General features: G+C 41.9%; 3 protein-coding genes across 4 annotated transcripts in view; 1 reads left to right on the top strand and 2 right to left on the bottom strand.

Annotated features, from left to right (window-relative positions):
* The window catches only part of LOC110947454 (BOLA class I histocompatibility antigen, alpha chain BL3-7-like), a 349371-nt gene that overhangs the window by 168792 nt on the left and 168309 nt on the right, over positions 1-12270 (top strand). The gene's annotated exons all lie outside the window — the stretch shown is intronic.
* Positions 1-12270, bottom strand: part of LOC110946460 (major histocompatibility complex class I-related gene protein-like) — a 204188-nt gene that overhangs the window by 47646 nt on the left and 144272 nt on the right. Inside the window, exons 6-8 of the mRNA XM_051956046.1 lie at positions 6323-6562; positions 6121-6228; positions 5980-5997 (exon numbers count right to left, since the gene is read on the bottom strand). Coding sequence (XP_051812006.1) covers positions 5980-5997; positions 6121-6228; positions 6323-6562 — 366 coding nt within the window. The remainder of the gene's footprint in view (positions 1-5979; positions 5998-6120; positions 6229-6322; positions 6563-12270) is intronic.
* The window catches only part of LOC110969857 (major histocompatibility complex class I-related gene protein-like), a 273081-nt gene that overhangs the window by 20976 nt on the left and 239835 nt on the right, over positions 1-12270 (bottom strand). The window lies entirely within an intron of this gene.

Raw genomic sequence — 12270 nt, forward strand, 5'->3', positions numbered from 1 at the left:
GTTCGTTCACATTTCCAATTAAATGCGAATTGTATGTGTTCTCCTGTGCAGTGGCGGTTTTACAATAGAGGCAAGGTAGGCAACTGCCTGGGGCCCCTCCAACTGCAGGGGTCCTTGTGGACAGTGATCCCCAGCCATAGCGTTTTTAAATAGTAAATTTGTATGTTTAAATGGGAAACAAAGACAACAAACTAAAATGCAAAGCAATAAAGTATCTGTGTACACCCCTACCATTTCTTTTAACAATGGACTATTCCATCCAGGCCATGATCGCGAGAGCTTCAAAAGTGAAAGACGGATGCAGACAGGATAGCAGCCTGCACAGTGTTGCTGTAATTATGATGTGAACACTGTCTGCTACCTGCTGCTGGCCGTCACGTGATTTTGACCCTACTACAAATTGACCATGATTTATCAGCTGGAAATCATACAAGGAACAAATGGTTAAACTGTGGGGTGTTTCTGAGTCCTATCAATTCCTGTCGACCGCTACATATTTTAGCCACACCATGTAGCAAACCCCAGCCAGACACCTTAAGTTCAGCAGTCAACCTTATTTGAACATAGATTCACCTTTCTGTCCTTCCCTCATTTCTTCACCGTAACACCTTGTAACTGCTAGGTGCTTATAAGTTTAAACACATCCTTTACTAGACAGCAACAGTGTGGAACTGTTTTCTGTCATCTGTATGTGAATTTTTGGACTTTTCCACAGTGTCTTCGTCATGTCAAGAAACTGCTTCTTAGACAACACTTCCTGTGCCGCTGGGATGGTGACAAAATAAAAGCCTGCAACATTAAAATATGTCTTCAAAATTAAAGCATTGAGGGAACGGTTATTTTAACATTAGCTTGCCAAAAGTGAACTGATCAACACACCTTCATAAGTGTAATTTACATGCAGTTTCATATCCATACATAACATGCTCATGCATAACACATGCCTGTGCTCAGCACAAGGTCATTTTTTATTAAAGATTTCATCTGTTGTAAAAAAAAAATACATTAACTCAGCAGCCTTGGTAGAGTACTGCGCTCTGAGTGTTTTTCTAGTTTCAATTTGCAGACCATGAAGAGAAGTCAAGACATCTCTTCTTACTTCAAGAAGAAAATTAGCACAGGAGGCGAGAGAGCGCCAACGGAGCAGCAGAGGTATAGTGATGAGGAGGAAGGAAGGGAGCAAATTAACTCAAAATGTTAACTGTACTGTTATTAGTCTATGCACATTTTTTGGGCCACCAACATACGTCAATTTAGACATTTTTAGGAGCCAAAATCAACTTTTAGTGGCCAAAAAAAATTATTTTTTCCAGTTCCTCCTCCACGTCAACTTGTTAGCTGGAGCTGCCGAGCTATCACTGGTCGCTGGGCAAAGTGTGCTTTAAAACCCCCCACGGCCGTGAAAAGTCACCCACGAATGAGCAGCGCATTGTCCGGAGCTCCTAGCGGGCGACTGGGACGTTGACAGCCGGAACAGGTGCGGTTTGTCCCGGGCAGATGAGCGGCGAGGAGCGGCAGGTGTTAGCCGAGCAGCTAGCGGGGGATAGCTAGCCAGCCGGGGAGTCTGAGCAGTCTGTGACCGGGGAGAGCAGCTGGCGGACCCGCCGAGTTAAAAGTGACAGCTCCGGTGGCTTGGTGCTTTCCGTTCGCGGTGCTCAGGCTCAGTTGGTGCTGTCCTCCGGATGTCGCCACCACATTCTGGGCTGGTTCTGGATCCGACGGAGTCTCACGGACTCCCGCGAGATGTTAACGACGTTAACATCAGCGACAATAAAGCGTTCAAATTTGAACTTAAATCGGTGGAAATCCGCGGAAAATTGCCATCCCTGAAACTTGGATTTGGAGGTCAGTAGCCCAAATCAAAATATTTGGGCCCCTAATCAGCTTTTTTTTTTTTTTTTTTTGTCATTTTTGGTTGCCAAAATCGGTTTTTAGTCGCAAATGGCGACCTGGCGACCGTCTAAATCGAGCGCTGCATATGTGAGCGCCTCTTTTTAACACTCTCACGGCAAGACACACGTCTTCGGCAGCCCATATCGGTGAGCAAACGTGTTGGCGTTGGGCTGTATTGGCTGGCAACAGGTGCTTGTTACTGCAGAATAGTTTTGCTTGAACGCAGAATAGTGACGTTTGTCGTGTACCAATGACGTGTAGGTCAGATAAATGTGACCTGGCCGTTCAGACTGAAGTCGCATGGCAAAAGATCAGATGCCTATCGGAATTAGGACTACATATCCAAGTTTGCACCGCCTGTCCTCGGCACCCTCTGTGCTTGGACCCTAGGCCTGGGTCGCATTTGAAAAAAATCGGATCTGTGTCAATCAGACTGTCATGAAAAGATCAGATACAGGTCGCATAGGGGCAAAAAAAAAAATCGGATTTGGGTCACTTAAGGCTGCAGTGTGAACGTAGCCTTAGAGACAAGGGACGTAACTCCCATTTCAGGGTGAATTTGTTTACTACAAAATCTTATATCACTGTCCACAAAAACTCAGATGCTTTAAGCAATCACAGACAAACAGAGAGGAAAGTTTCAGGCTGGCTGCTGTTGCTTCAGGAAAATGAGCCCATCCACACAGTTCAGATGATAGAAACAGCCAAATGTAATTTTAAACCGTTGCTCCATGAACCTTATTCACAGACCTGCACTGTCTGATTTTTGTTTCCTAAACAGAAATCTTGCATCGTTGACATTTTCAGAGTGATAATGAAGTCATGCATGCTTTTGAGTATCTGGAGGCCCAAGATGTGACCTTCCTCTGCAAAGGGATAGTTCTGCTTTAATATCAGTGAGCCAAGTGTATTTAAGGTAAAGGAGACTATGTTGTGAAATAATATCAGAACAACCTTTCTTCTGTGTGTTTCTGGTGAGGGAGAGAACTTTTTGAAGCACCGTCATTGTAGACTTTGACCTTTCAGTTCTGCCTATCACCAAACTGTAACCTGCACATGACACACCTGATTTCCACGACTCACACAGGATAATATTCTCCTTCTTCTCTATTAAATATTGCACACCTATTTTATATAATGCTTATTTTATATAATTTATATGATAACACTGAAAGCTTCTTTATTGGGAGACATTATTGTCTTCTTTAGAAAAAGGCTGACAGCAGAAGTCTAACAGATCCTTATCTCCACCACATTTTATCTTGTCCATTACTCTCAGCCATGACAGCTGCAGCATGTCGTCTTTAATGTACCGATTTAACCACAATATTAAAAAAAACATCGATAATAATCATAAGTCAGGACTGCACAGATACATATCAGGCTGAATCTGTGCTATTAAGACATTTGTAAGACTTTAAAAAGAGAAGTGACACTAAAAGAATCAGGTGCTGTGCAGACAATAATAACAGAACAAACAACAGCACCAGGAAGAAGTAACAGTTAACAGTTACTCTGAGATCTTACCTGAACATGCGACGTGACAGAAGGAGAGTAAAGCCAATAATTTTTTCATCTTCTTTTTGGAAGTCCTGGAGCTGAAGAGCTTCAGTCGGATAATCAGAAATAGAGAAAGTGGGGCGTATCCTTCACTGAAGGTACAGTAAATACACAGAGCCTTCTTATCAGGAATGTAACCAGACCGGTCTGATGTCATCACAAATGGGGGCCATGGAGCACAAATTTGAAACACCATGCAACAACATACCTTACAATAGAAATGGCTGAATTGTAGCAACCTTTTTTCATGGAGATTACATGGAAGCAGTGGTGCAATAGTTTAGTCTCTGGACTATTCATCAGAATGTTGGTGGTTCAAACCCCAGTGTGGCCAGAATCAGGTCCTTTAGTGATGCTGACAAATAAGTATTTTGAAGTTGAATTTCAATCACCATCAGACACTGGACTGTTTAACTGTGGCTACTGTATAGCCACGAATTTGCTCCATTCAGCAAGAGCGAGAGCGAGACGAAACTGACTGCAGCAGCAGAGTTTACTATCTGGCGGAGAGTGGAGGGAGAGCCCGGTCTTTATTGCTGGTGGTGTGATCAGTGGAATGACGAACAGCTGCTCGGGTGCTGGGGAGGGAGCTGATTGCCAAGCGGACGCAGCCGTGAAGCTGGGCTCCGCTTGTCAGCTGCCAGAGAGAGAGAGAGGAGGAGAGAGAGGGAAAGAAAGATAGGGGAGGGAAAGAGGGAGATAGATAGGGAAAAGGGAGTGGGATGTCAGGATGGGGCAGAGGAGGTGGAGGGGGAGGCCCTGACAGAAACTTTGTAGGAATGATCTTTGGCATGTCAAACTGACAGCTGGTAAGGGTTTCTTTGAGCCAAAATTTCAATATTTTCATAATTTTGCACCAAATGGAAAAATATCAATGAATTTCTTGCAAGCTGGAAATTGAACCAAGATGCCACTTCTAGATGTCCATATGTGTTCAGAAGTTTCTGGCAAAATGAGAGAATGCAGCAAATACTGGTGCACAAGCCTCAGTTTTGTGCTTAAGATCTCTTAGATTCAGGCACTGTTCAAAATTTGCAAACAAGTGGATTTTTGAAAGAACAGGAAAAACATATCTCTCAAACATAGGATCTATTTGATGTTATGGTGAGAATATTATCTGAATGACACTACCAATGCCTAGAAAGCTTTTATATGTTAGTAGAAATGGGGGTTATGGCCAATCTAAGTTGACAAAAATAAATAAATAAATAAAAATAAAAAAATTTCAAATGACTAGATGGACATCTTGAATCACAGGAGGTCTGATGAAATTTGGGATAGGAAGAGATTGAAGTTCAATATGATTTTGTTAAGACCTGGTTAAGCTTGGATGGCTTCCATTTATTGGCATTCCCATATATATGTCAATAAAAAGAGAAATTTTTATCAGACAGTGCACTGGCATTCAACTTTAATGATTGAAAAAATGTCAGAAAGGATGGTTGGCCCTCGGCCATTTTCACATGATCAAATCTGGTCCTCTTTGGAAAAAGTTTGGACACTTCTGTGCTATGATCTTCATCAAATAAACACTATAAACAAACAGCATTTTTAATCAAGCATTGCTTTTAGAGTTGTATATTTTCAGGTATCTGTGGTCATAGTGTTTCTCTATGTAGTGTGGCCACAAAGTTGCAGCTATATGTTGTTTCTAGTTCACAGTTGTGAGTAAAATTATGAGTTCTTAACACATAGAGTTAGTTGTTGAAATCAGATGTTTGAGCAAGAAAAGCTGTTTGTGGATTTACTGTTTGAATTCACTAATAATCAGCAGCTTATCAACATTATAGATTTATAAGTTGCAGAAATGGAGAATGTTGCAGCTCTGTTCTTATTTCTGTCCTCATGTTTCAGTCTCTGGTAACTGCAACACCATTGCGTCTGATGCAGGTTCCTTGTTCTTCTTGCTTGTTCCTTCTTGAGACAGCTGTTTATTGAAGATTGTTCTTTACTCCTTGTTCTGCTGGAGAACATGGACACCTCTCTGATAGTTTTGGATGTTTAATAAGAGACTAAACATTTAAATTGTCTACATTTTTTGCACAATACTGCACAGAAAATGAAAGTGGACAGACAAGAGTTTCCAACTTGGGTTAGTTGCAAAGGCTTAATAATTGCAAAACAGACTCAATAAACGGTTTTGACAGAATTCATTGGCGTTTACTCTCCTCCTCCAGTCTTCTCTGAGAGTCTGTCAGGACAGATGAAGAAATGAACACGTTAAATAACTGGTCAGATGCTTAGTAGCATTCATTATACATTACTAATATTTGGTACTAACAATTGGCTGGTCTTTACAGAAGAGCGAATATTATCCCAGTATATTGTTGAGTGTTGTTGGGTTCGTTAATATCTGCAATGCATAGATGAAACAAGGACATACTCACTGTGATCAGTTAGGATCTGAATGTCTGTCTGCAGAATCTGAAGCTAAAAACAAAACAAAGTCTGAGTTTAAAACCCAACAGACAAGACTGTAAAGATCAGACTGATTACAGATCTACAGTAAATATCAGAAAATCTTACTGTTAGCAGGTCTGAACCCTGAAATAAAGATGAGAGATGACTGTAGTTAAAATGATAGATCGATAATTTGCCATAAAGAAGTTTCACAGATTTCTGCTTTGAATGTGAAGGCAGGACAGCTGTTCTTGTGTTACTGTGTACCGTTAGTCTTCTTTGTCCACATGAAGAGTCCAGTGATGCAGAGCAACAGCAACAGCAGACCTACAACTACTCCAATGACAGCACCAGCAGGAAACCCTGATGGAGGAACTGGAACCAAAACACAACCCTCAGATTTCATCTCAACTGCAGAATGAGGATAAATATGTTTCATTTTCAGACTCCACTGTTCTGACCGACTTACCCCAGTTAGTCCTGATCACTGATTTGTCCAGTTTGGTGATGATGTCATCTTTGACACCAGACAGCTGAAACACACAGTCGTACTTCTTCCAGTCTTCAGGAGCGATTGATGAGATGTTCAGGTCAACACTCATCTGGAAGGTTCCATCATGGTTGGGGAGGATCTCTCCTTTGTCCACGTCCTCATGAAGCTCCTCTCCATCTTTCCTCCAGAACAAGTCGGCTCTGTCGGGGTAGAAACCTGTAGCGTGGCAGGTGACCGGAGAGGAGGAAGTCTTCTGGAGGAGAGACACTGAGGGAAGATCTGGAGAGAGAAACTGATGAGTCTCAACTGAACGTGACCGATCAGAGGGCTCTGCTAAGAGGTGAGATTAGTGTGTTAGCAGGTATGTTGAGCCTAAAGTCAAAGTTTCTTTGTGTCACAAAGGTGGTTCTCCTTTAACCTGCTTGAGCTCCATGGTAACTGATGCTGTGGAGCTAACCAGGTCCGGAGCAGGTTCTGTTCAGAGTTTCAGATTTCAATCAGCTGTAAGAAGCGTCTCCCTTGAACCAAAGCGTTTCCTGATGATTATTTATGAGCAGGCTGCACAGCGGTGTAGTGGTTAGCACTTTTGCCTTGCAGCACGAAGATCCCTGGTTCGAATCCCGGGGTGGGCCTGGGATCTTTCTGCATGGAGTTTGCATGTTCTCCCTGTGCATGCGTGAGTTTTCTCCGGGTACTCCGGCTTCCTCCCACAGTCCAAAATATGCTGAGGTTAATTGACTATTCTAAATTGCCCGTAGGTGTGAATGTGAGTGTGATTGTTTGTCTGTATATGTAGCCCTGCGACAGACTGGTGATCTGTCCAGGGTGTCCCCTGCCTTCGCCCGAGTCAGCTGGGATAGGCTCCAGCTCCAGCCCATTGTATAGAGAATGGATGGATATTTATGAGCGATACAGATTCTCAGTTGAAGGAAATGTTTAATCTGTCAGCATGTTGATCTGTACATTACTAAAACCACTGCATGAAGTTGTTACACTATCACACACTGTATGCATCAGGTTGCCATGGGAACCAACATTTTATTTAGTTGGTGATGCAGAAGTCATATAAATATGTTGTTATGTTTGGTTCATTTCCATGCTGGTACAGTGGCACACAGATTAGAAAACTGATGAGTTTATTTGTATTTACTATAGAGAATATTGAATCAATAACATTAATTTTACTTGATTTAGCCACAAATTACAGTGATTTCCTGCATTGTGGGACAGTGTCAGACCTAACTGCACTTCAATACAATATCATGTTTGCACATATGGAGTCTGAAGTTTAACAGCTCTAATTAACAAACTCAGCAGGAGAGCTGGCTCTGTCCTGGGGGTTGAGCTGGAGTCTGTGGTGGAGATCTCAGAGAAGAGGATGCTTTGGAAGTTGCTCAGTTCCATGGACAACACTTTCTGATTTCCTTTTTACTACCAACTCCTGTGTAACTGTATGTACTCCTCTAACCTTTGTTCATTGTTTATTGTATTGTACTCTGGCAAAACAATTTCATCCAGGATTAATGGACAAGGTACGTTTTATCCGTTTGTTTCCTGGCTATAAAAGACACAAGCAGAAACAAAAAATCAAGCCATTTTTTCGTTTTTTCGTTTTGAGCAAAAAACAAAAAAACAGGAAACGGTTCGTTTTTTCGTTTTGAACAAAAAAACAAAAACAACAGGAAACGGTTCGTTTTTTCGTTTTTTCGTTTTCACCCCCAAAATGAAAATATGACTCAATATTCCGTTTCATTGGTGGGCGGGGCTTCGGAGCCTGCCGGTGCACAATAAAGCTCCTGCCCATCACAATAAAGCTCTTGCGCTGGCATTCATAGACAGACTGACTTTCATTGTATTGCCTGCCCCCACTGCACTTCCCCTAACTCTAAATCAAAGCAAGTCGTGTACACAGTAATGACAGTCATAACCAGTGGTGTAGTCTAGTTTTTTCTACTGGGTATACTCCAACCTCATAAACCAAAGCCAGGTCAGGTTCTCATATATGTGCGCGCGCACACACACGCGCACACACACACACACACACACACACACACACACACACACACACACACACACACAGCTGCAGCAGCTCCTTTATTTCAAACTACCAATTAGATACTTATAGACATTATAGCGTCAGCAGCTCCTCCTCCTGCCATCAGGTAGACCTGATGTTTCCTCTTCATCAGGTAGACCTGATGTTTCCTCTCCATCAGGTAGAGCTGATGTTTCCTCTCCATCAGGTAGACCTGATGTTTCCTCTTCATCAGGCTCCCTTTCCTAAATGTTAACCTTATCTCCAGCTGTAGTGTTCCCTAAAGTGGCAATATTCACAGGACAAGCAACAGGCTTATTAAAACACTGAAATGGTTTCATTTAGCTTTGCTTTCTTTTTCTTATTTTTTCTCCACTGACTGATGTTGGGTCATTAGAAGTTCTAGACTCATGACTCTTCTTCTAAGCCAGGGGTATTCAGCTAAAATTCAGAGAGGTCCAGTCAGCAAAGGTCCAGAACATCATAATGTCTAACTTGAGTTACTGTGATATATGCTGATGTAACCTGGTAGTTTTATTAGAGTCTGCCTGTAATCAAAAACTGACCGTCAAATAAATTCAATACGGTTCAAAAACATTTTGACATTTATTAATAAATAACTTATATATAACTGTATATCTGAAAATAAAGTGCGGAACTTAAAAAAGCATGACTGAACAACCTGAATCAACTTCTATACATCTTTAACAATACATAAATCTCATAAATGTAAACATTTGAACACTTTTACATTTTTGTCTGTCTCATATCACTCCCCTAATATCTCTGCAGCTTAATGGGAGAGCTGAGCTGCTGCTTGTTTGAGCCGTTCTCAAAACATATTTTGATTATGTTCATAGTTGAGAAAGCTGCCTTACAGCTGTTTGCTGAGCCAAACATGGTCAGCATGTGACCACAGTCTGTCCTCTAGAGATGTATAAGGCACAAAAGATACGACTCTCAGAGCCGATGCTTTGTAGTGAATCTGAAGAGCCGACTCCTAACGTATTTAATGGAGTATGGAGTTTAACACTGTCCTAGCAGAAAACATGTTACTGGATCCTAGATTAAAGAAGCTTGCCTTCAGTGACAGCAGAGCTGTTGATGAGACACTTCAGAGAATAAGAGCAGCAGCAGCAGTCTGACACCTCCACCATTAGAGGACCAAGTGGAGGAGGAACCTCAAACTTCTGCTGTGTGGAGGCTCTTTGATGGAAGAGCTACAGGAGATGATTCAGGAGAAATCCTACAGCTGATGTGGGAATGGAGGATCATATCTAGAGGAAGCCCTCATCCAACCAGCAGACGACCCACTGAGCTGGAGCAGGACAAGGCCTCAGTCTGCCCCACCTGGTGAAGGTGATGGAGGAGAGACAACTTCTTCCATCTGAGAGAATCTTCTCAAAAACACGGCAGATATTCACTGAAAGAAGAAATGTATCAGCCCATCCAAGCTCAGCCATCTGATTTTTCTAAATGTCAGCCTGCTCTGAGGACATTTATACTGTTTGAATACTGAGTCTGGTTCTGTTTCTGTTCTGGTTCTGTGGGTTCACGTGCAGAGTTTTGTTCATTTGTTTTTGTGCAAAAAAGTTTGGTTGAAATAATAAACAAAAGCAAGAATACCTGTTTTTGTAACAGAGCAAATGTACAAAATGAGTCAATTATAAGGCTTCTCATAAAAACACTGAATGAAAGAGTTTGTCAAAACACAAATGATTCATATTTGCCAGGTTAGGATAAAATATGAGACTACAAAGAATAATAAATTAGGAGCCGTTTGGGAGCCGAAAGAACCGGCTTTTCTTTGGAAGCAGTGCCAAAAGCTCTCTGAAAAGAGCCGAACTTCCATCACTACTGTCCTCTCTGTCCCTCATCTCTCAGCTGCTTTTTGAAGGCAGAGCTGCGATGCGATTCAGCGACGTCATTGGCTGAGTAGCGTCACGTGGGATGCCTGAACTCGTACATACACACGTGGACAAAATTGTTGGTACCCCTCAGTTAAAGAAGGAAAAACCCACAATTCTCACTGAAATCACTTGAAACTCACAAAAGTAACAATAAATAAAAATTTATTGAAAATTAAATTATCAAAAACAGCCATTACTTTTGAATTGTTGATTAACATAATTATTTTAAAAAACAAACTAATGAAACAGGCCTGGACAAAAATGATGGTACCTCTATAAAAGATTGAAAACTATTTGACCAGAGTGACATGATTAACTCAGGTGTGTCATTTAATTGACATCACAGGTGTTTCCAAACTCATAATCAGTCAGTCTGCCTATTTAAAGGGAGACAAGTAGTCACCCTGCTGTTTGGTGAAAAGGTGTGTACCACACTGAACATGGACAACAGAAAGCGAAGGAGAGAATTGTCCCAGGACATCCGAAAAAAATTAGACAAACATCTTAAAGGTAAAGGCTATAAGACCATCTCTAAACAGCTTGAAGTTCCTGTGACAACAGTGGCTCATATTATTCAGAAGTTCAAGACCCACGGGACAGTAGCCAACCTCCCTGGACGTGGCCGCAAGAGGAAAATTGATGACAAATTGAAGAGATGGATCGTTCGAATTGTATCCAAAGAGCCCAGAGCAACCTCCAAAGAAATTAAAGGTGAACTCCAAGGCCAAGGTACATCAGTGTCAGATCGCACCATTCGTCGTTGTTTGAGCCAAAGTGGACTTCATGGGAGACGACCGAGGAGGACACCACTGCTGAAAAAAACTCACAAAAAGCGAGACTGGAATTTGCAAAAATGCATGTTGACAAGCCACAAAGCTTCTGGGAGAATGTCCTTTGGACAGATGAGACCAAACTGGAGCTTTTTGGTAAGGCACATCAACTCTATGTTCATAGACTCAAAAACCAAGCATACGAAGAAAAGAACACTGTCCCTACGGTGAAACATGGAGGAGGCTCAGTAATGTTTTGGGGCTGCTTTGCTGCATCTGGCACAGGGTGTCTTGAAAGTGTGCAAGGTACGATGAAATCTGAAGACTATCAAGGCATTCTGGAGAGAAATGTGCTGCCTAGTGTCAGAAAGCTTGGTCTCAGTCGCAGGTCATGGGTCTTCCAACAGGACAACGATCCAAAACACACAGCCAAAAACACCCAAGAATGGCTGAGAGAAAAGCGTTGGACTATTCTAAAGTGGCCTTCTATGAGCCCAGATCTGAATCCCATTGAACATATGTGGAAGGAGCTGAAACATGCCATTTGGAGAAGACACCCATCAAACCTGAGACAACTGGAGCTGTTTGCTCATGAGGAGTGGGCCAAAATACCTGTTGACAGCTGCAGAACGCTCATTGACAAATACAGAAATCGTTTAATTGCAGTGATTGCCTCAAAAGGTTGTGCAACAAAATATTAAGTTATGGGTACCATCATTTTTGTCCAGGCCTGTTTCATTAGTTTGTTTTTTTAAATAATTATGTTAATCAACAATTCAAAAGTGATGGCTGATTTTCATTAATTAATTTTCAATAAATTTTTATTTATTGTTACTTTTGTGAGTTTCAAGTGATTTCAGTGAGAATTGTGGGTTTTTCCTTCTTTAACTGAGGGGTACCAACAATTTTGTCCACGTGTGTAATTGGTCTGTGCGTTTCTGAGCCGATAGACCAATGATAAACACCGGAAAGCTGCACCGGTAAAACAGAAGCGACCTGTCAAATTTACACCCGTATAGACGGCGTCTGGGTCCGGATCTGGACCGCGGTCGGCCTTTAGTGAGTCCTGTTCTCAGCCAGACACCTTCCCCTGTCCCATAAAGCTTCACCACTTCCTGACACAGAGAAAGTGAACGTTATGTCAAAAAAACATACTAATACATGTGTTTGCGCATTTTTAAGTGGTTATATGGAAATTCGGACCGTATC

Source organism: Acanthochromis polyacanthus, chromosome 11 (assembly GCF_021347895.1).
Source record: "Acanthochromis polyacanthus isolate Apoly-LR-REF ecotype Palm Island chromosome 11, KAUST_Apoly_ChrSc, whole genome shotgun sequence".
In the NCBI taxonomy this organism is placed as follows: domain Eukaryota; kingdom Metazoa; phylum Chordata; class Actinopteri; family Pomacentridae; genus Acanthochromis; species Acanthochromis polyacanthus.